General features: G+C 40.9%; 1 protein-coding gene across 6 annotated transcripts in view; it reads right to left on the bottom strand.

The window, feature by feature from the left end:
* ARFGEF3 (ARFGEF family member 3) overlaps positions 1-12,648 on the bottom strand; it is a 178,387-nt gene extending 165,739 nt beyond the window's left edge. For all 6 annotated transcript variants that reach the window (XM_070376749.1, XM_070376752.1, XM_070376750.1 and 3 more), the window contains exons 1-2: positions 12,212-12,648; positions 5,402-5,453 (exon numbers count right to left, since the gene is read on the bottom strand). In XM_070376749.1, coding sequence (XP_070232850.1) covers positions 5,402-5,453; positions 12,212-12,296 — 137 coding nt within the window. In that variant the 5' untranslated portion in view covers positions 12,297-12,648. The remainder of the gene's footprint in view (positions 1-5,401; positions 5,454-12,211) is intronic.
* Positions 12,649-22,352: the final 9,704 nt, after the last annotated feature.

Here is a 22,352-nt window from a genome sequence, read left to right as displayed (position 1 = left end):
AGGAAGGCCTCTTCCTTGAGCTTGGGCACACCACCACTGCCCACTGATTCACAAGTTTTATTCAACCCTGCAAAGACATGTAAGACCTGAGTTTAAGCAGAGAGAAAAGAGGGACTTCATGGTGGTTAAGAATCCAATTTCCAATGCAGGGGATGTGGGTTGAATCCCTGGTTGGGCAACTAAGCTCACACATGACTACTGAGCCCACTTTCTCTACAGCCCACTCACCACAACTATTCAACCTCAAGCCACAGCAAAAAGCATGGGCAGCCAAAAAAAAAAAAAAAAATTAAAAGGAGTGAGAGTTCAGGCTCCTCAAGGAGGAAGATAAGGATGCTTAAATCTCACCCCCAAGATCAAAAAGCAAGACTATGGGCAGGAAGGCGGAAAGATGTTCAAGTGACTGTCTACTGACAAATTCAGGAAATACTCTACAGGGTGAATTCCCCAGCCCTTCCCCCATCCCTGACACTGAACCTCACTGCGTACTCTACGTGAATCCCCATCCTGGTTGCTAAGGCTGCTCACTGTATCAACAATAAGATTGGGCATTTGTTCAGTGAACGAGCCTGGGGCAGAAATAAGCAATGCCTCTGACCACTCCATTCCATCTAAAACCTTTTTTCATAGGTTTCTCTCATACAGTGCCCTAGGCATGACCAAATCCAGTCACCAGAGTCACTAAAATCATTCGCGTGACTTGTGGACTTCCACTTGCACAAGAAGTCCTCAGAGCAGTCAATGGTAAAAGAAAAAAAAAATTAAAAAAGAAAGATAATACAACCTTAGTTCTTTCAAGGTATCAATTTTCTTCTGGTTTGAACTACCATTACTAATGTACACAATTGATCAGAACAGTATTAGAAATTATCTATCAGAATGCTAACATATTTAACTTGAAAGACAATCAATGGCAAAAGAAAAAATGAGAAAAAAAGCACGGCAAAAGTATTTGATGTTTAATTTAGTCCTGATGGCTCGTTTCAAAACATGAAACAACAAAACATTTTTGCAAATAATCATTTCTAGGTGATTACATAACAAAAATGGAAACTGAATCTGAATACAAAATCAGAAGAATGCCAAGAAATAGTTTATGAATCTGGTTTCTTTCTCATATACTAAATATAACTGAAGAAAAAATCATTAAAATAGAAGTGTAACTGAAGAAAAATAACAAATCCAAAATTTTACTTATAAGCAGACAATTACAGCACCTAAATTAAATTTTTTTTTTTAGTTTATTGTGCTCAAACAAGTTAAACACAGTACTGGACAGAGTAAGTGCACTGTGGGTTTAAAAATGCCTGGAAGAAGAATCAAAGGATTAAAGGAAAACTGATTTACCATAGAGGGGGAAAGTCAATTATGGTGTTTGTTTCCCTGATATCAAATAGTCAAGCAGATTCATTAATTCAATAGCTCATTTTTGTTTGATTATGGCTTATTTACATAGGCTAAAACAGGCTTTAAGAGGCTCCCAACTATTACAAGTCATAGTCAAACTGAAACGTTCTGATAGGCATAAAATTCCATAATCAATTTATACTTGCTGCCTCATAAGTGTTTTTTTCCCAGATACATTTGTTTTCAGTCTCCTCTTGGAGAATATAAAACCTCTGAGAGCAATGCTTACATCTGCTGTGTCTCATTCATACAGCTCAGTTCTCTGTACAAGGATGCTTGATAGACTTTGCTGCACATCTGGAATGCAAAAACACACATTCCTCCATATAGAGGATGATATCAACAGCTCTCCATCATTCAAACACTCTGAGTTATATTCTAATATTGGTGAAGACAGGTAAACACATACACACACATATATGTATTCATCTATGGTTCCTCATCTGGCATCCTTCCCATCAATTTTGTGACTACCTTTTACGGTCGTATCCTCATTCATCAGAGGGCAGACAGAAGAAGCATGAACCACAATCCCACAGACTCCAGAAAGAAAACAACAATCACAGAAAGCTAACCAAAATGATCATATGGATCACAGCCTTGTGAGGCTATAAGTTATGCTGTGCAGGGCTACACAAAGCAGACAGGTCACAGTGGAGGGTTCTGACAAAACATGGTCCACTGGAGAAGTGAATGGCTAACCACCCCAGTGGTTATTCTTGCTTCAAGAACCCCATGAACAGTATGAAAAGGCAAAAAATATGACACTGGAAGATGAGTCCCCCAGGTCAATAAGTGTTCAATATGCTACTTGGGAGAAACAGTTCCAGAAAGAATAAAGAAGCTGGGCCAAAGCTGGAAACACTCAGTTGTGGATGTGCCTGCTGATGATTTTTTTTTCTTTCTTTTTGGAAGTCAACCCTGAATATTCATTGGAAGGACTGATGCTGAAACTGAAGCTCCAATACTTTGGCTACTTGATGTGAAGAAGCACCTCACTGGAAAAGACCCTGATGCTGGGAAAGATTGAGGGCAGGAGGAGAAGGGGATGGCAGAGGATGAGATGGTTGGATGGCACCACTGACTCAATGGACATGAATCTGAGCAAACCCTGGGGGATAGTGAAGGACAGGGAAGCCTGGTGTGCTGCCGTCCATGGGGTTGCAAAGTCAGAATGACTTAGTGACTGAGCAACAACCTGTGATCATACAAGATGGCCAGCTGGCCCTGGGCTCAATGTCACGGACAAGTGTAATACTCAGTGACTAAGCAGGGGACCAAACACAGCCCATTAATAATGTATTTTCTCCAGCTCTTTTGGTTCCACACCCACCAAGAGGTAGAAAATGCCAGTTGTCTTTTGATGCCCACTGTCCCAGGAGCCTCTTCTGGTATCATTGTCACTTTCTTCCTTCTAACACCGAAAGCAAACCTTTTATCACAGATCCACAACCATAGAAAGTTGCACCGTAGCTTCAACAAACCCTTGCATAGAGAAACAACCTTTACAGCAGTGTCATCAAACATGTTTGCAAATTTTAAATACTATTTTTCACACATTTTAAGTTGACATTTAAATTTCTCAACCATAATTTTAATTCATTGCAAAGGCTGTAATTCTGGCATATTGGAATTAGTACAATTTTAATTAAAACATATCACTCACTTAAAGGTATCCAATAAAATCCAAATACCACACCAATTTGCAAATCAATTTGCAAACCCATCAAAAAATACATGAACAAACTCCTCTTTGCAAAAAGGCTGCACTGTTATCTCCTTGAACTTGTATTTCCATTTTACTCCCCACACAAAATTATTTCTCAATCGAATACGTTTAACACTTGATTTTATGAATTTTCCCATTATATTTCCCTGCAACAAAAATGTATATAAAGTGATTCTTAAAAACTTCCTCTGGCTGTAAGGCTTAAAATTGTTCCGTTTTCTTCTTTGAGCTATCATTACTAATGCACACAACTGATCCAAACAACATTAATAATTACTTATAAGAATGTTAATATAGTTAACATAGAAATTAAAAATTTATGGAAATGTATCTCTAAAGAAATGTACAGGATTTGTCTCTTTCTTCTCAAGTAGTTAATATACTGATGAGTGAACACTCTCTACTGTTATAATATGATGACTGAATTATTATAATAATAATATAAATTCCATACATTTTTTCCCCACTTTTAAAGATGCAAGCACTAAGAAACCTTGTTTATATAAGTAAGAAAGGAATGAAGGAGATTCATCATCAACAAAATCTTTTTTCTTTGTTATAACCAGATTAGGTCCTCTTCCAATTTCACTGAAAGCCAAGAAATGAAAACTAACCTGCAAAAAGATGTGTGCCTTGGTCATTATATTCATCCCCTTTACCAACACAGACATTAATATTTTCATAGTTCTCTGTAGGTGGGAAGAGGGTTTTGCATCCCAGGACAACACACAAGGGGCAGAGTCAGGATGGGGTGGGAGACAGCTCTGCTGTCCTTTGTCAAGAGGGAGAAGGGTGACTGTAAGAGGTGAGATGGAAAAAGAGACACAGCAAAATCAATTCTGAAGCAAATAATTTTAAGACAGGTTAACTATAGAAACTGGGAACCAGGAAATCATCCCCCTTCAACCATCTATGCCTTTATATCTCCTGGAGATTTTTTACATTCCTTTGTGTGCATGCATACCCCTGGAATACCCCTCCTCTGGGTTAAGAACGTTGCTGCCAGACATTCTATCTGTTCAGAAGAAAAGTACACTTGGTTTGATTAAAGCATGGATTCCGTTATACATGAATTGACTAACACACGAATGTATCAGCCTGTAGCAGGCACTACAGTAGAAGTAATACATTTTCTAAATAGACAGAAGCATAATTCTTTTTTCAATCTACTTGAAGAGAGAGAAAATATGTAATAAATCATAAGTGTCCTGACAATATAGAAACTATACTCAAAAAACTTAGTTTTTAATAATTGCAAAGAAAAATCTAAAAACAATCCAAATGTTTAATAAGAAAATTACCAAATAATTTATGTTGCAACAGCCATATAGTAAAAGAATATGCAATATTTCAAGAACAATGTTCTTCTATAGTGCTGACCAAAAAAACCAAGCAGGAAACAAACCTGTAAATAAAGCCTCATATTAATTTGTAAAAATATGTATGTGTGTTGGGGGGAAGTCTGTTAAAGAGAAAGTCTGTTAAGAGAATCTGTTAAATTGTTTTCAGTGGTTATTCTAGGTTGGTGTAATTATGGGCAACTTTCGTATGCTCTTTCCAAATTTCCACAAAAGGCATGTATTTCTCTCACAATGATGGAGGTAGCGGGAGTGGGGAGAGTTGAGGAACTGGGGAAATAGATTCGCTGTCTCAGGACTACTGCAGGTAGCCACAGAGTTTGTGAGATGGTATCCACCCAAGGGGCCAAAGAGAGCTTAAATCCATGCCACGCGGGGCAGGACTGCTTCCCCTCAAAGTGAAAGTATCTCCATCGTGTCTGATTCTTTGTGACCCCATGGACTATACAGTCCACAAAATTCTCCAGGCCAGAATACTGGAGTTAGTAGCCATTCCCTTCTCCAGTGGATCTTCCCAACCCAGGGATCAAACCCAGGCCTCCCGTAAGGCAGGTGGATTCTTTACCAGTTGAGCCACTAGAGAAACCCAAAGTGGGCGCCGTTTCCTAACTCATGGTGGGAGACTAATCCACAGTCTCCACATCCACAGTCCACGTCCTCACTTAGGTTTTGGTCATTTCTCTCCTTGACCAATTTTATCCTTTCATCCAAGACTTCCACAGCTGGTTCCTTTGGAATACAGATCTCACTGACACTAAGACACTAGTGAAATACCCCGGTTCACAGACGAGAAAGGTCAACAGTCAGCAACTGCAGTGCTATAAGCCAAAGAGGTTATCTGGGCCGTTCAAGAAAACATGTGGGCCATTTTTACTTCTACTATATTCTACAACTCCAGTCTCCTTACCTCAGCAAGTGTGGGGGGATCTTGACAATGGTATCCACACCATCGAGGGTTTCTGCAAAAGGAAAATTACGAAGTTAAAAATAAATATGTGAGGACTAGGAATCTAAACTATACATAAATCTCACTATTAGTTTCTCCATCCACCCCCCCCAACAAAATTCCTATAATTATAGTCAATTCTCAACTATCTGCATGCAAATCATCCACACTTAAAAATTCTCTGCCTTTTCTAGCTCACAAGACTTCCTCTCAGAGGTTAAAAATTAGGACGCATTTCCCTTAGAGACAGAGTCAGTTCCTAACCTGAAACACAATGCCAATGTAATCTATTTACAACTGACTAAAAATGCTATATTCTTGCAATAACAATAGAGAAAGGAGAGCTATTTCCTCGAAAATACTGTTTTAATATCTTTAAATAATAACTTATACTTGAGAGACTTTCATGTTCACAAAGCACTTTATGTAACAGCTCATCTCACATTTATGACACAGCAGGTGAAACTTTTCAAAAATCACACAGTATTGAAGAAATCTGATTGGAAGGCTGACACCCAAATCTCATTAACCTCACCTGGATGCTCAACACTACCATTGCTATGGATATTCACACTCTTACAGCCTCCAATTATAGTGATAATGAAACATTCACTATTCTCTTTCAAAATAAAAGCTTTTCTATTTCAATAGATTTAACAATCCTGCACCCAAGTCCAATGTGTATTTGTGGGACTGGGAGGTGGTAGGGGAGATGGTTCCCTCAACAAGCAATTCTCTGACACCAGCTGAGTGCCATACAATTTACCTTAACTCTGACACTATCTACCTGGAAAGAACGTAAGACCCCACAGGCTGGGCTCAGTCCTACAAGCCTGTAACACCCACTCCCCCTGCGACCTTCCCACCCCGCCACCTCCACACTTTCAGATGCCAATCTCAAGTCCTGGTTGTCACCTGAGATTCTGACTGACTGGCTATAAATTAAAATTTCCAAAAACCCCCTCCTTAGGTTTAATTAACTCGTTAGAATGACAGAACTCACAGGAACTTTTACTTACTAGATTACTGGTATGTTACAGAAGGATATAATTCAGGAATAACCCAGTGGAAGAGATACACATGGCAAGGTATGGGGAAAGGGCAGAGAGATTCCATGCTTTCTGGGTGTCAACCAGGAAGCTCTCCAAACTCCATCCCTTTAGTTGTTATGGAGGCTTCATTACACAGGTACAACTGATCAGCCACTGATGTTTGATCTTCAGCTCCTCTCCCCTCCCTGGAGATCAGGGGAGTGGGACTGCATTGCAGATGTGGTCCAAAATTACTTCATTAACATAAAGAATGACATTTTTAGCTCTCTTCCTTTTGAGAAATTCCAAGGATTTTAGAAGCTCTGAGCCAGAAACAGGGACCAAGACCAAATATATATTTCTTATCAAAAATCACAACATCACACACTCCAACTTGTCTCCACTTTTTCTGTTCAAACTCTTGCCTCCTCTCTTCACTGTTTTAGAGTCAACAAGCCCTGTCAGTCTAAATTACTTTTTTGGGGAAGGAGAAACATCTCTTCCCACATGGCTAAGAGATCAGAGGGAACAGTGGGCACCAAATGTATCCCTGAGACTCGGAGTAAGAACAGAAACCATGATGATAGGATCTGGGATTGCTGTGGTCCATGGGGTATAGCAGCAGGTTTGAGGAAGAGAGCAAAACGGAATGATGGTCGGATGAGTCAGTGGTGCAGGGGCCACAAGGCAAGGGAGGAAGTAGAAGGACTGAGGTCAGTTCTTGAGATGAGACAGGATCATAAAACAAAACCCTGAGATGCAGGTACAGGAGCAGCTCAAAGGCCAGGCAGGTGAGTCTGGCCCAGCAGTCAGCAGGGCACAGCCAATATCCAGGATAACTTGATGCTGCTTCCCAAGAAGAGGGTCTGACAGCGAACAACCAAACCACTGCAGTTTTCCTCATCAGACAGGGAAGTTTATATTTAACTCAAGCTGTGCAACAGTGCCCAACCTTGCAAGTGCTAACCAAGAGTGAGAGGAAAGGGCAAAGAGAAAGTCACAGAGCAGCCATAATGAGCCCTCCCTATTCCAGAAGAGAAGTGGGTAGGAAGTTGCATTGGAGGAAGAAGTGGGCTGGTGTCAGAGGAAGGGGAAGCCCAGGGATCTAAACGTGGGTATCGCATTCTCAGAAACTGAACTGAAGTTGCGGCTCTGAAAGTGTTCAACTCCAGGTGGGCTGGGAGTCAGAGAAGAGGGTTCATAGCTAATTCTTGTGAAACACAAACTTTTAGGCTGGGGAAGAGCTGAAGCTTCCCAGGTGGCTCAGTGATAAAGAATCTGCCTGCCAATGCAGAAGCCACAGGAGACGTGGGTTCAATCCCTGGGTTGGGAGAAGGCAATGGCAACCCACTCCAGTATTCTTGCCTGGGAAGTTCCATGGATAGAGGAGCCTGGCAGGCTACAGTCCATGGGGTCACAAAGAGTTGGACACGACTAAGCACACACCCACTATGGGAGCTGAAACTTCAAAGGAGACAGAAAAACTCAAGAGGCAGGCTCAAAACCGGCAGGGTGGGGCACAAGGCCAAGGTCAAGTAGATGCCCAGAGTGGCCAAGAGAACCTATAAGAGGGATGTGAGAGCGGTCTGTTACACTCTGAGGTCTGAGTACCTTATTCTTCAATAGGTGGAAGGACAGAGGAGAAGACTGGAGTGAGCTGAAGAGTGAGCAGGAAAGGAGGATGTGGACACAAGCACTACATCCACTTTTTAAGCAGTTTGGCTGTGAAGGTAGCAGACACTGAGGTTGGAAGGAAGAGCAGGTGGAAAGACGAGAGGATGAGGTTACATAGACCAGCTTTCTTCCTTAACTTGGTGTTCCAACTTCTAATTTTCTTTCTCTTCTCCATTTTCTAAATCAATTCAACAGGAGCCCCTGGTGTATGCAAAACACTCAAAGTTTCTAAAAGACACGTAATCCAGTTCTAATGATCTGCCCTTCTATTCCATCCTGCCATTTCCAGCTCCCACACCTCCAGGACTGCCAGTCCTTGAAGGAGAATCTTCTCTCAGGCCCTCCACACAGTGGCCCAGTCCCTTTTTCTTTTTCTATTCCTTAGACCATTTCCTCACTGACAAGAAAAGTATATAACCTAGATAGCTCAAAATAGAGAAAAAATACATACATACTCCTTGCCAGTTAGTATGCAGCCATTAAGAAAACTGATTTTCAGAAACCAATTTTCAGAAAATGCTGAAGTTAAAATAAAAAATAACTAACAATCCACTATATGTGGTAAAAAACCTTTTGCAGAAGGGAAATACTCCAAAATATGATTAGTGTTTTCTATGGGTGATGAGATTATTTTCTTTATAGTGTTTGACTATTTTTCAATATTCTAAAATGAACATATATAACTTTTGTAACTAGAAAAAAAAGATTACTATCACTTAAAACCCAAATAAGTCATTAACATGTTGATTTATTTATGTATTGAACATGTGGCTCTCATATTCTAGGTGCACAAACAAGCCTAAGTGACAGTCCCTATGCTAGGGAAGCTCATGTCTACACTGCGGACATGTGTTGCTTTGGCTGACCACCATCCACTCACCTGCCTCTCAAGTTGCAAACCCTAATTTTGTTCTAAGGAAGCCATCTTTGGCTGACTCTGGGATTTCAGTGGGCCTTGTAGGCAGCTAGCCTGTTTCACTCCTTAGGTAGAGGACTGGTTCAGGGATACACACTCAACTCATCAACACCAAGGACTGGGCAGGAGTGACTGCAAGAGCTCCACTCCCTTCGGATGATCCCATGATTGGCCAAGTGGGAAGTGACCCCCTTCTCCTGTAATGGCCTAAACGTGGAGATGTGCGCTCTCTCTCCTAAGAGAGTTTTAGTGGTAGATGACTCCTCTCCCGTTATGATCTAAATGTCTTTCTCCTATAACAGTCCAAGTGGGAGATGACCTCTTTCTTCTGATATGGACTAAGCGTGAAGATGACCCCTCTCTCCCATGGTAGCTTTTATAAGAATGACTCTCTCCTGGGGTGGTCTAAATGTCATGGTGATCCCTCTCGCTTATAATGGCCCAAGTGTAAGATGACTACTTTCTCTGAGATGCTCTAAGTATGGAAACGACCCCTTTTTCCCATGAGGGTCTAAGTGGGGGACGAGCCCTCTTTCCTGAGATGGTCTAAGTGTGCTGATTGATGAACTCAAAGCTTTGGAGACTCACGTTGAGTGTGTTTGTCATCCCAAAAGAGCAGAGTACGATCCTTGTAACAGTATCTAATCCCTGAACCAAACTCAACCCACAGCTAGCCTTCCAAGGGCTGTTTAGTTCATAGACTGAAAACATTCTATTTTGCTTTAAGTCTGCTTGAATTGTTTCTTTTTGTCTCCTAAATCCAATATATTTCTCAATCATCCTGCCCCTAAAAGAGTAGCTGTGGGCATAACCAACAATAATCCCCAAAAGCAGGTGCTCTAAGAGGATCCTGAGGGCAGAGCTAAGAGCCCAGAGAAGCACCGATTCACTTGCAGAGCTCAGGGGAGCCTTCATATGTGAGCTGAGCCTTGGGAGTCTGGAAAGGTAAGCCGTGGCAGAAGGACTAGCATGAGCCCAGGCAGAGGAAAATGCAGTACACAGCATGTACAAGAAAGTATATGGCTTACTGGGGACCGATGAACCCCTGCTGTGAGGGCGCCAGGAAAGAAGGCTGGGGCTAGATTCCAAAGAGCATTCTAAGGAATTCACACTTTAAAAAAACAGTATGGGGATTGAGGAGTGAAAAGTATTTTATAGCAAAAAAAAAAAAAGATGGAACAGTGGAAAATGGACTGGAGTGGGAAAGAGAACAGGAAGCCATACCTTGATGTCTTTGTTTCTGCAGCTTTCTCCCTCCAACATACCCTCCTAACAAGCTAATTACAGGGAGGAAGCATTTTATTCATTTTTCTCTCCCCACCGCTCAGTACAGAGGAGGTCTTAATAAATCTTTGCTACACAAGCAAAGAAAAGCAGAAACCTACAGCTTACCCATTCTTCAAGTCCAATTGACTTCAAAAGCCCACCAACTCATATCAGTCCCCCCACCCCCACCCCTGACCCCACATTCACTCCCTCTTCTTTGATCTGTTTTCCTGGTTTACTCCTTCCAACCTGCACAATGAATGCTCCGCAGCACTGTTGTTTAACTGTTCCATGCACTCACATCTCTTGCTGAGAACGGCCCCTGGGAAATGAATCCCATTTACTCTTCCCATCAGGCTGAACTCCAGGCTCTGCTCACATTATCTAGCTGCCTCAGCTCCAGGCTTTTTCTTCAAGGACCTAAACTAGGTAACATTGAACTTTAACTTAAAAAGACGTAGAGTATCAAAATCCAAACATTAAAAATGCTAGATTCCTCTCCTCCCCCATGCTATCTAAATCTGCTTAACTTACAGCAAAATAATAACAAGTACACGTAAGAGCCTGTCTAGAGTGCAGTCAGGAGCTGCTAGATTATGTTACCTGAACATCTGTGACCTTTCATTTGAAGCCTTTGAGAATCTACCCCATCACTTGACTGATGACAATGGCAATGCAAAAACAGTACTGTGGCTTTAAGAGCCTTGCTGCTCACTTGTGTATCTGGTCCATTTTTCCCCCCCTCTAACAGTAAACAAATGGTCAAGTTCTGATTCTGCCTACAAGATAAACTTCCTAGATAACATTCTAGAAAATTTTGTGATGACAGAGTCTGTGAACACACACTCAAACATATGTGAATTCAGATCTTCTAAATACTAACCGAGATGCCGTAGAGCACCAACAGAATTCTCCATTTAGTAGAAAACCTGCTAACGGCCCTTCCCAGGCTGAGTGTCACGACAAACACTGATGGCTTTTTGGTTGAGAGAGAAAGGGATTCAATTTTGTTTTGACTGGGTAGCAACTGAGGAATCACATGCAGGCTTGGGGAAGGCCAGGGGCCCACAGAGCTGCCCTGGTTTCTTCTTGGTCCTTCCTTTTCTCCCTCCTCAAGCATCACTATTACCCCCAAGTACGCTCCTGACCCCCCTGAATTCCCATCCAGACAATTTTGATTGCCCACATTCTTGCCTAATTGAATGTTTTGCCGTTTTCTCCGAGGTTGAGTTCTACAATCCGAGTCTGACAATAAACACAAATTTGCTACCTGGAACTTATTTCAGTGCTTGCAGAGTTCACAAATCTTAAAATCAAATCTGTCTGAAGGGCAGACAACAATGGAACTGCAGAGGTAACGCCATCCCACCTGTATGTTATTTTTCATTTACAATAACCACGAAAGCTAATACTTAACAAGCTGGCCTCTATCAGGAAAAAGCAAATAAGCTGTTCCTTCCTGGTTACACTCGCCAAGGTACTGGAGACCGCGGCTGACGGTTCAACTTCCCTCTAAACCACAGGCGCTTTGGAATCAGGCCGGTGTTTTCCCACCGGCTTGTGATCCGAACTCGGAGATGGGTGACAGTCGTCCGTCGCGCAGGGGACGTGAAGAAAGGGGCCGCCAGGAGGGGAGCACGGCGGTTCCCCATTAAGGTTTGGGAGAAGATCAAGAGACCAGAAGGTAGGCGGATGGATGTACACGCCCGAATCCAAATTCGCACATCACCCATCAATTCTCCGAGGCAACTCTCGCAATTGCGCGAAAAAGCATCGGTCACAGCTGCTCAGCGAAAGCCCCCACAGAGTGGCCATCACAGCCCTCCCCGGCGCGGCCCTCCGGGACCGCCGGCAGGTGCCCGGCGCCCCGCTCGGCGCGCTTACCCAGGGCCCAGGTGCAGCTCTCTTTGATGGCTTTGTACTTGCTCCCGGACGCCTCCTTCTGCAGCTTCCTTAGGATCTCTTCCATCTTGACCTCTGCCGCGGGCCAGCCGCCGACAGCTAGGAGAGCGCGAGCGAGGCCCGGCGGGGACGCCGCCGCCACCGCAGCCCGGCCCTGGGCGCCTGGGCGGCCGCTGCGCTCGCCCTGCTCCGGCCCGGCGCGGCGGCTGATGAATCACGCCCGCTCCATGCCGCCGCCGCGTCAGGCCCGGAGCCCCGCCCGCCGCTCCGCCCGCAGGGTCAGGTGCGCCCCGCGCGCCGGGAGACGGCGGGCTGGGGAGCGGAGGCCGAGACCCGGGGCGACCCCCGGGGCACAGGGGCTCGCGGAAAGCTGGTGGCGGATGTCCTGGGCTGTCTCGCCGGCCGGGCGTTGGCCGGGCTCGGCCCGAGGGAGCGTCTGGTGGCGGCGGGCAGCGGGCGGGGAGGAGCCTCGTCGTTGCCCCCGCCTCCCCGCCCCATCCCGGGCGGGCGGAGTTGGGGCTGTTCGGCTTCGACTAGAGGAGCCCCCCCACCTCCGGCGCCTGGTGTTGTCGCGCCGCCCGCGGCATCCCGCGGTCCAGGCTCATTAGTTCTGGGCCGCCCTTGGTGCCAGGCTCGGGCGCTACCTGTGAACAGACTGATTCTGCCCAACCATGTACTCCACACCATCTCACGTGTGCGTGTGTGTGTGTGATGGTAGGATTAACATCCCCATTATACACAGGAGGAAACCAGGTGTGAACCAGGGCTGTGTGTGTGTGTGTGTGTGTGTGTGATGGTAGGATTAACATCCCCGTTATACACCCGTTATACAAGAGGAAATCAGGCCCAGAGAGGTTAAGGTACTTCCCAAACAAACAAAATTTGGACTCTTGAATCCAAAACCCTTTAAAAATTTCTCCTCCTTCACTTTCCAATCCTCTGTTGACCTGAGTTGTTATCCTCTGAAGAAAAAAAAAGGGGGGGTGGGGGGGGGGTGGCGGTGCATAGGGGACCACGAAGCAGAGAGCTATCCAACTTAGGTGTGGGGGTGGGAGAGGGTGGACAGAGAAAGCTTTGGCAATGAAGAACCTTCAGGCAGAACTTGGGAGCCGGACAAGGGTGGCCGGATCGGGGAAGGCAGCCTGAGGCAGAGTCTCAGATCTTAGGAGAGTGCTTCAGTCACTTCAAGTCCTTCACTGATGGAGGCCCTAGGATGGATGTTGGAAGAAAAAGGGAGCGGAAAGCAGGAGTCTTATTTGGAGTCTCTCCCCCCGACCCTCTTGTGAAAGCTGTGATTGGGAACTCAGAAAGGATTCTGGGCGTTTTTGTTTTTCTTTAGAAATTTAGCTGTAGTGGTACTGAGGAAGTAAAATTGCAGAGGAGTAGACAGGCAGCTGGAAAAGAGTCAGAAGATTCTTCAGTGATCTAGAAATACATTAAGCCAAGGGTAGATGGAAAGGAATAGAGGAAAATACAGCAAGAGATCTTTGAATTGAAGCCATAGGATTTACTGACTGATTGGGATGGTAATATATGGGATGACTTCCAGGTTTATTATTTGGAAAATGGGAGGGTAATGGTTCCATCCTGTAAGTTAAAGAAGAAAGGAAGAGAAGGGTTTGGACTCCAGGGAGTATATGAGTTCAGTTGTGAATAAGTTCAGTTTGAAATGGCAATTAGGATATCCATAGGGTGTTTGGTGCCTCCCTTGTGTCTCAGCTGATAAAAGAATCCACCTGCAGTACGGGAGACCTGGGTTCCAGCCCTGGGTTGGGAAATTCCTCTGGAGAAGGGAAAGGCTACCCACTCCAGTATTCTAGCCTGGAGAATTCCATGGACTGTATAGTCCATGGAATCACAATGAGTCAGAAAGGACTGAATGACTTTCATTCACTCATAGGGTGTTTTATTTATGGGTAGGAACTAAGGATAGGACTCTGTGATAGAAAAGAGGATTTGAAGCCACTAGATAGGGAGAATTGCTGATGTCTAGAGTTGGACACGACTGAGCGACTTCACTTTCACTTTGCACTTTCATGCATTGGAGAAGGAAATGGCCACCCACTCCAGTGTTCTTGCCTGGAGAATCCCAGGGACAGGGGAGCCTGGTGGGCTGCCCTCTATGGGGTTGCACAGAGTCGGACACGACTGATGCGACTTAGCAGCAGCAGCAGCAGCAGGATTTGACAAAGGTTACTGGGAGGAAGTAGATAAAATGGAAAGAGCACAATGCCAGAAGGACACTGGGGGACCTCTTACCCTCAGATGATGGACAGAGGAGCATGTGCCCACAGAGGAGACTGAAAAGGAATAGTTAGAAACCTGTGGTTCAGGAGGGCAGTGAGGAAAAGGAGTGTCATGGGACGGTGTCCAACAGATGGGAGGGAGGTGTTCAGACTGCTCCCTAAGTCCACTTGGTAGTGAGGAGGCAAAACTTGCAAGGTCCTAGACCCCTAGGGACCCGCCACTCATCCACACACCTCATAATGCCATCATTTGAAGAAAGGTTTCCAGTGCTAAGAAAAAATTTAAAAACATTGTAGTCAATATAATTATGTAAGACTACATTTTTAACTGTTTGGAAATAGTATATATATACTATACACACACATATGTGCATACATCACAGCTTTATACCGTATAGAAAAGTAGATTACAAATGTGTTAAGGAGTTAAATTTAAGAACAGATCCATAAAAGGTTTAGAAGAAAATGTAAGTGAATATACTTATCTTAATGCATTCAAATTATTTTCAATAGAGCAGCTAAGGAAGAAACTGGCAAAAGGGAAAGGTAAACAGATTTGAGTATTTCAATATATAGAAGCTTTATATTAAAAGTTCCACACAAAGAATAAAAAGCAAATGACACTCTGAGGAGCAGACTAAAGAGAAAAGAGAGTAACATCTTTTAATTTTATGTGGTTAAGTTTTTTACTTTTTTAAAGATTATTCATTATTTTTATAATTAAAAACAAACTCAATTATACACTAGGAAAATAATATTTTAGAGATAAAATTATTTAAAATACCTTTGTATAAAAGCTTTTGGGGCTTCCCAGGTGACCTCAATGGTAAAGAATCTGCCTGCCAATGCAGGAGACACATGAGATGCGGGTTCAGTGCCTGGGTGGGGAAAATCCTCTGCGAAAGGAAATGGCAAACCACTCTAGTACTCTTGCCTGGGAAATGCCATGGACAGAGGAACCTGGCAGGCTACAATCCATGGAGTTGCAAAAGAGTCAGACACGATGCAACAATAATAAAAGCTTTTACAAAGTATTAAAAAAAAAACAGATGCACACTTTAAAACAATAGGTGATAATATGAAGTCAATTCACAGAGGAATGAATACAAATGACTTACAATTCAAGCAAGCACTTTAAAAGTAAGCACTTTTAAATAAAAGGTAATTTTTGTTTTAATAAAATTAGCTGAGAGATTTTACATACAATTACCTATTGTTAGTAAGGAGCTGGCCAATTAGGTCCTCTCATGTTATGGGTGCTGGTGGAGGGGGCCTTGGTACCCAGTCCTGGAGGGGTTCTGGATATAGCAGAGATATGGCTCCAGGCCAGAAATCCAACTTTTAGGAATTCATCCTAAGCAAGTGATTATGGAAGTGAATAAAGGTTTTTGTTTGTTTGTTTGTTTTAAAGGATTTTCGTGTGTTGTTTAGCATAAAGCACATTTTTTCTAAAACTCATATTGTCTATATAGTGGCTATCTAGAGTAAAATCTCTGTGCAGTTCTTTGAATAGTAAGCTGAATTAACTATTCTTTTCATAGCATCATTTTTAAATGGGAGGATGACAGAGAAGCTATGAGTATGCAAAGTTAGGTACTTGGCAGACATTTTCCTTGAAAGATAAAGTGAACCATTTACCTCAGGGAATACAAATAGCAGTATTTATTGCCAGTGATAAAATTTGAGATTTAGTGAAAATTGAATTTTGGAAAACTTGTATTTCTTTTTGTTTAGTTTTATTTGTTTTCAGAGGAGATTTGATATAAGCAAATGTGATATGTTGAAATATCCCACATTTGGAAGATATAATTTAAATCAATATTCCCGTGAAAAAAAAAAAAAGTAAATAAAAATAAAAACTGAAAACTATCTAAACAGAAAAATGGATAATTTATGATGTATGCATTCATAAAGCAGCAAAAAGTAGCCTTTAAGAATAATATGGAAGAAAAAAAAGAATAATTCAGGAGAGGAATATTGAATGACTTTAAAAGCAGTTCTTACTGTATAGAAATAGAAGGTTGTAAAATGCTAGGTACTTCTTTGCACTAAGTGGGCCCAGTTGTATTATTTAAATATTTGATGCATGTAGTTTTAAAATACAGACATACATATATAAATGCAAAATAAACATAAACTATTAACAGTGTTTATCTCTGATGTGGTTATAGGTGAGTTTATTTTTTCCTTGAACACTTTTATTTTTATGATTACAAATTATTTTTTAAGTGGTGGGAAAATGAAATAAAAGTATCCAGGCAACAAGATAAACACAGCCAAGGATTCGATGGATGGGAGTTTAGTCAGGAGACTTGCCCCAGAAGAATCACAGGGGAGGCCTGGTTGTAGTGGATTAAGAGCAAGTAGAAACATGTCTAAACAATCCACTCAAAATGTTGTCTGTGAAGGAAGAGTATGAGAGTTAAAAGACCCTTTTTAACATGTATACCTGTGGCAGATTCATTTTGATATTTGGCAAAACTAATACAATTATGTAAAGTTTAAAAAAAAATAAAATAAAAATTTAAAAAAATAAAATAAAAATAAAAAGATGAGAAATTTGGGGGAGGGGAGATAAATTATGAGTTTGGGACTAATATATACACACTGCTATCTATAAAATAGATAAACAACAAGGACATACTGTATAGCACAGGAAACTATACTCAATATCCTGTAATGCCCTTTAATGGAAAAGAATCTAAAAAGAACACATGAATCACTGAATCACTTTGCTGTACACCTGAAACTAACACAATCTTGTAAATTAAGTGTACTTCAATAAAACACCTTAAACAAAACAAAACAAAAAAATGTCAGCTTACACTAGAAAATGTCCTTTGCATCCACCCAGTATACATATAGGTATGTGAATAGCTAGATTAAAAAACTCAAACAACAGTGTTACTTCTAAAACAATAGCTATTGTTAAATAAAGTAGAAATATTAGTGCTCTCATTAAGCAGAATCACATAACCTGTGTCTGCTCACATCTGCCTAATAAGTATTCTGTGTGTTCTATAGCCAGCATTCTTGCCTGGAGAATCCCATGGGCAGAGGAGCCTGGTGGGCTGCTGTCCTTGGGGTCACAAAGAGTTGGACATGACTGAGTGACTCCTAGAACCACAAGTGTGTTTAAGAGAATGTGTTATCACGGAGAAGTATATTTTTAATTTCTTAGCTGATTTATCAAGAATCTATTCTACTTTTATTTCATTTTCTCACCACTTAAAAAATAATTTGTAATCATAAAAATAAAAGTGTTCAAGGAAAAAAAACTCACTTAAAACCCCATCAGAGAAAAAGACTGTTAATAGTTTATGTTCATTTTCCATTTATATATGTATGTATGTATTTTAAAACTTATACATGCATCTATATCAAATGTTTAAGGAGTACAACTGTGCTCATTTATTGCAAAGAAGTACATAGCATTTTACAACCTTCTATTTCTATACAGTAGAAACTGCTTTTCATGTCATTCAATATTCCTCTCCTGAATTACTCTTTTTTTTTCTTCCACATTATTCTTAAAGGCTATATACCTTGCTGCTTTATGAATACATACATCAAATTATTTATCCATTTCTCTAAAGAGTCATAACCTACTTATGCCAGGAATAGATTTTTCAGAAACTTTGTAATTTTCTCTCTTGCCACGTATGTGTAACTAAATATGATACTAACACTTTTTCATTAACTGACCTGAACTAAAGCTGGTGAATTTATGTCTTTTATTCTTTCTTTGAAAATATTTGAGGATCTTACAAACAAGTTTACATTTATAAGTTTGTGTGTGTGTATAATTTTTAGCTTTCATTTGCAAAAATATTGCAAATAATAAATTTTCAATGGTTTTGAGTATTTGACAAACTATACTTAATCTTTATTTAAAAGGCTTGAGTTTTTTTAGACTAGCTTAAATTTTAAAATTTAATGATTAAAAGAAATATTTTTCCCAATGTTGTCACTATTTATAGGGCTAGATCTGGCAGTTCAGTCAGAACATGCTTCTGTGCTTTTTACATTGTTGTTCTCATTTCTTCTAATAAAAAACTATTTGAAGATAACTTATACAAATTTGTGGAGAAGGAAATGGCAACCCACTCCAGTATTCTTGCCTAGAAAGTCCCATGGACCGAGGAGCCTGATGGGCTACAGACCATGGGGTTGCAAAGAGTCAGACATCACTAAGCACACTCATACAAGTTTGATTAAAATGTACAGTTATTGCAAAGCCAAAAAATGCCTAACAATTACACCTAATTCAAAAAACACATAACCTAAACTTGATGGAAAGTCTTATTGTCCTGACCAATAGCGGATAAATTCTTCTAAACTTCACTTCATGATTAACTGTAAGTTCCACTGACACACATTAAACTAAAAAACATTGACTTCCAGATACAATTATGGTCAAATCCAGAAAATCAAACCAGATACCAATGAACAGAAGAGTGAATGGCCAGTTGGCTCCCAGCCAGCGCATATAGTCATTACATCTCCTCTACCAGCTGTCACTCAGCTCAGTATTTGCTGCGATGTGGACAGCAACACTTAAAATATATATACAAATGGCATTCTGATAGTGAAGTTTACACATTACTTCATTTCTGAAAAGAATATGATCTGATGAAACGGTAATTGATTTCACAATCCACTAATGAGTAGAGGGTTTCCCAGGTGGCACCTGGTAAAGAATCTGCCTGCTAATGCAGGATATGCAGGTTCAATTCCTGGGTTGGGAAGATCCTTTGGAGGAGGAAATGGCAACCATTCTAATACTCCTGCCTGAAAAATTCCACAGAGAGGGGACCCTGGCAGTCTACAGCCCATGGGTTCACAAAGATTTGGACACAACTGAGTGACTGAGCATGCAAAATTACACATAACATTATAAACAATAAAGTAAATAAACCCCAAAAGCTTGATACCAGCTCATTAATAAAATTTTAATGAACATTCTTTTCATAGTTGTGATAAATCTGTGTGTTTAGATGTGTATGCTGCTGCTGCTGCTAAGTCGCTTCAGTCGTGTCCAACTCTGTGCGACCGCATAAACAGCAGCCCACCAGGCTCCCCTGTCCCTGGGATTCTCCAGGCAAGAACACTGGAGTGGGTTGCCATTTCCTTCTCCAATGCATGAAAGTGAAAAGTGAAAGTGAAGTCACTCAGTTGTGTCCGACTTCCAGCTACCCCATGGACTGCAGCCTACCAGGCTCCTCCGTCCATGGGATTTTCTAGGCAAGAGTACTGGAGTGGGGTGCCATTGCCTTCTCCTTAGATGTGTACATGTAGGTGCAAATATTGATGTGAGTGCATGTGTTATAAGTCACTTCAGTTGTGTCTGACTCTTTGTGACCTTATGACTGTAGCCTGCCAGGTTCCTCTGTCCATGGGATTCTCCAGGCAAGAATACTGGAGTGGGTTGCCATGCCCTCCTCCAGGGGATCTTCCCAACTCAGGGATCAAACCTGCATCTTCTGCATTGGCAGATGGATTCTTTACCATTGAGCCACCTGGGAATTCCAAATATTGATGTAGTTTTATGCAAATGAGGTAACATTATACATGTTCTTAAACATTCTGTTTCTTTTTACCCAATGTTTTGTCACAGACACGTCTTCCTTTTTAATGGCTGTTTATCATTTGGTGGCTCAGATGTTAAAGCGTCTGCCCGAAATGCAGGAGACCCGGGTTCAATCCCTGGGTTGGGAATATCCTGGAGAAGGAAATAGCAACCCACTCCAGTATTCTTGCCTGGAAAATTCCATGGATAGAGGACCCTGGTAGGCTATAGTCCATGGGGTTGGAAAGGGTGGGACACGACTGAGCGACTTCACTTTCACTTTTATTATTTCTGTTATATGACCCATCTATATTGTTGGTTCCAATTTTTACTATTATAAAGAAGACTTCAATGAACACTTAGTTATTACATTACCTCCCTACTTCCCCACATACTTTCCTAAAGTAAAATCCGAAATGTGGAAGTGCTGAGTCAAAAAGCATACACAGTTAAAGGGCCTGCCAACTTATTGCCAGAATATGTTCAAGGAATATAGATGTTTGCTTCCACCAACAGTACAGGAGAGAATCTATATTGTTATTCTTCAGCATCATGGTGTATTGAAAATTACTCAGAAGTTTAGAGAAAGAAACCTACCTCATATTATGGAAGCATTTATTATTCCTCATCAATGTGTCCATTTGAGATTCTGATTCTGAAGCAAGCACCAAGAAGAAGGAAGGGACATAGTCTGGAGACAAGAATGCTCCATTTACAACTTCAACTGTACACTGACTAAAGATCTCAGACAGCACAATGAAAAACGTGCAAGAATTAGAAAAGGAATAAGTGAAATAGCCATTATGTATAGATGATACAATTACATACAAGGAAACTTTAAAAGATCTTACAGATAAATGTTCAAAATTAATAAGGGTTTAGCAAGGTTTCTAGATGTAGTATTAATAATTAATAATGAGTATTAATAATTAATTAACAAGACAATTTGGATTTCTATTTTCCAGCAAAAAAAAACAAAATTAGTAGCATAAATTAATATAAAGCAACTAGGAATAAATAGAAGGAAATGTGTGCAAGCCCTTTGTTCAGAATACTCAGTCTTTATTAAAGAATTTTAAGGGGATCCAAGAAAATGAAGACACATACCTCATTTCCTGTAAAGAAGATAAAATGTTGAATAATAAGCAATTCTAGTGAAATTTCCAACAGATGTTTTCTTGGAGCAGAAATGGATGAATTTAAAATTCATTTGGCCCTTTTGTCATAAGTTAATTGACACATATGGGTGGGCTTATTTCTGGGCTCTTTCCTGTATTCCACTGATCTATGTGTCTATTTTTATGCCAATACCATACTGTTTTAATTGCTATAACTTTGAATATAGTTAATGTAATATGGTGAAGAATATACAATGGGGAAAGAATTGTCTCTTCAGTATATGGTTTTGAAAAAAACTGAACAGTGACATACAAAAGAATGAAACTTGACCACTATCTTATATCATACACAAAAATTAACTAGAAATGAATGAAAGATTTGAACATGAGACCTGAAGCCATAAAACCCCTAGAAGAAAATATAGGCCATACACTCCTTAATGTAGATCTTGACAATGATTTTTTGAATCTGACACCAAAAGCAAAAGCATTTTCAAAAGCAAAAATCAACAACTAGGACTATACCAAACTAAAAGGCTTCTACCCAGCAAAGGAAACTATCAACAAAATGAAAGGGCAGCCTACTGAATGGAAGAAAATATTTGCAAATTATGTATCTGTGAAGGGGTTTCTATTGAAAATGTATAAAAGCTCATACTACTCAACTGCAAAAAAAAAAATTCATTTAGAAAATTGGCAGAGGACCTGAATAAACATTTTTCCAAAGAAGACATACAGATAGCCAATAGATACATGAAAAGATGCTCAACATCACTGCTTATCAGGAAAATGCAAATCAAAACCACAAAGAGATATAACCTTACACCTGTTAGAATGACTATTATTAAAAAGATAAGAACTAACAAGTACTGATGAGGATGTGGAACAAAGGGTACACTTGTGCATTGTTGGTGGAATGTAAATTGGTGCAGCCACTGTGGGGAACAGTACAGAAGTTCCACAAAAATTTAAAAATAGAACTACCGTACACTCTAGCAATTCCACTTCTTGGTAGTTATCTGAAGAAAACAAAAACACTAACTCAAAAAGATATATGAACCCCCATGTTCATTGCAGCATTATTTAAAATAGGCAAGATATGGAACAACCTGAGTATCCACTAATGGGTGAATGGATAAAGAAGATGTGGTGTATATACATAATAGAATTTTATTCAGTCATAAAAAAGA

The sequence above is a fragment of the Bos mutus genome, chromosome 9 (genome assembly GCF_027580195.1).
Source record: "Bos mutus isolate GX-2022 chromosome 9, NWIPB_WYAK_1.1, whole genome shotgun sequence".
NCBI classification, from domain to species: Eukaryota; Metazoa; Chordata; class Mammalia; order Artiodactyla; family Bovidae; genus Bos; species Bos mutus.
The sequence above is the reverse complement of the archived record's forward strand: the minus strand, read 5'-3'. Positions and strand labels throughout refer to the sequence as shown.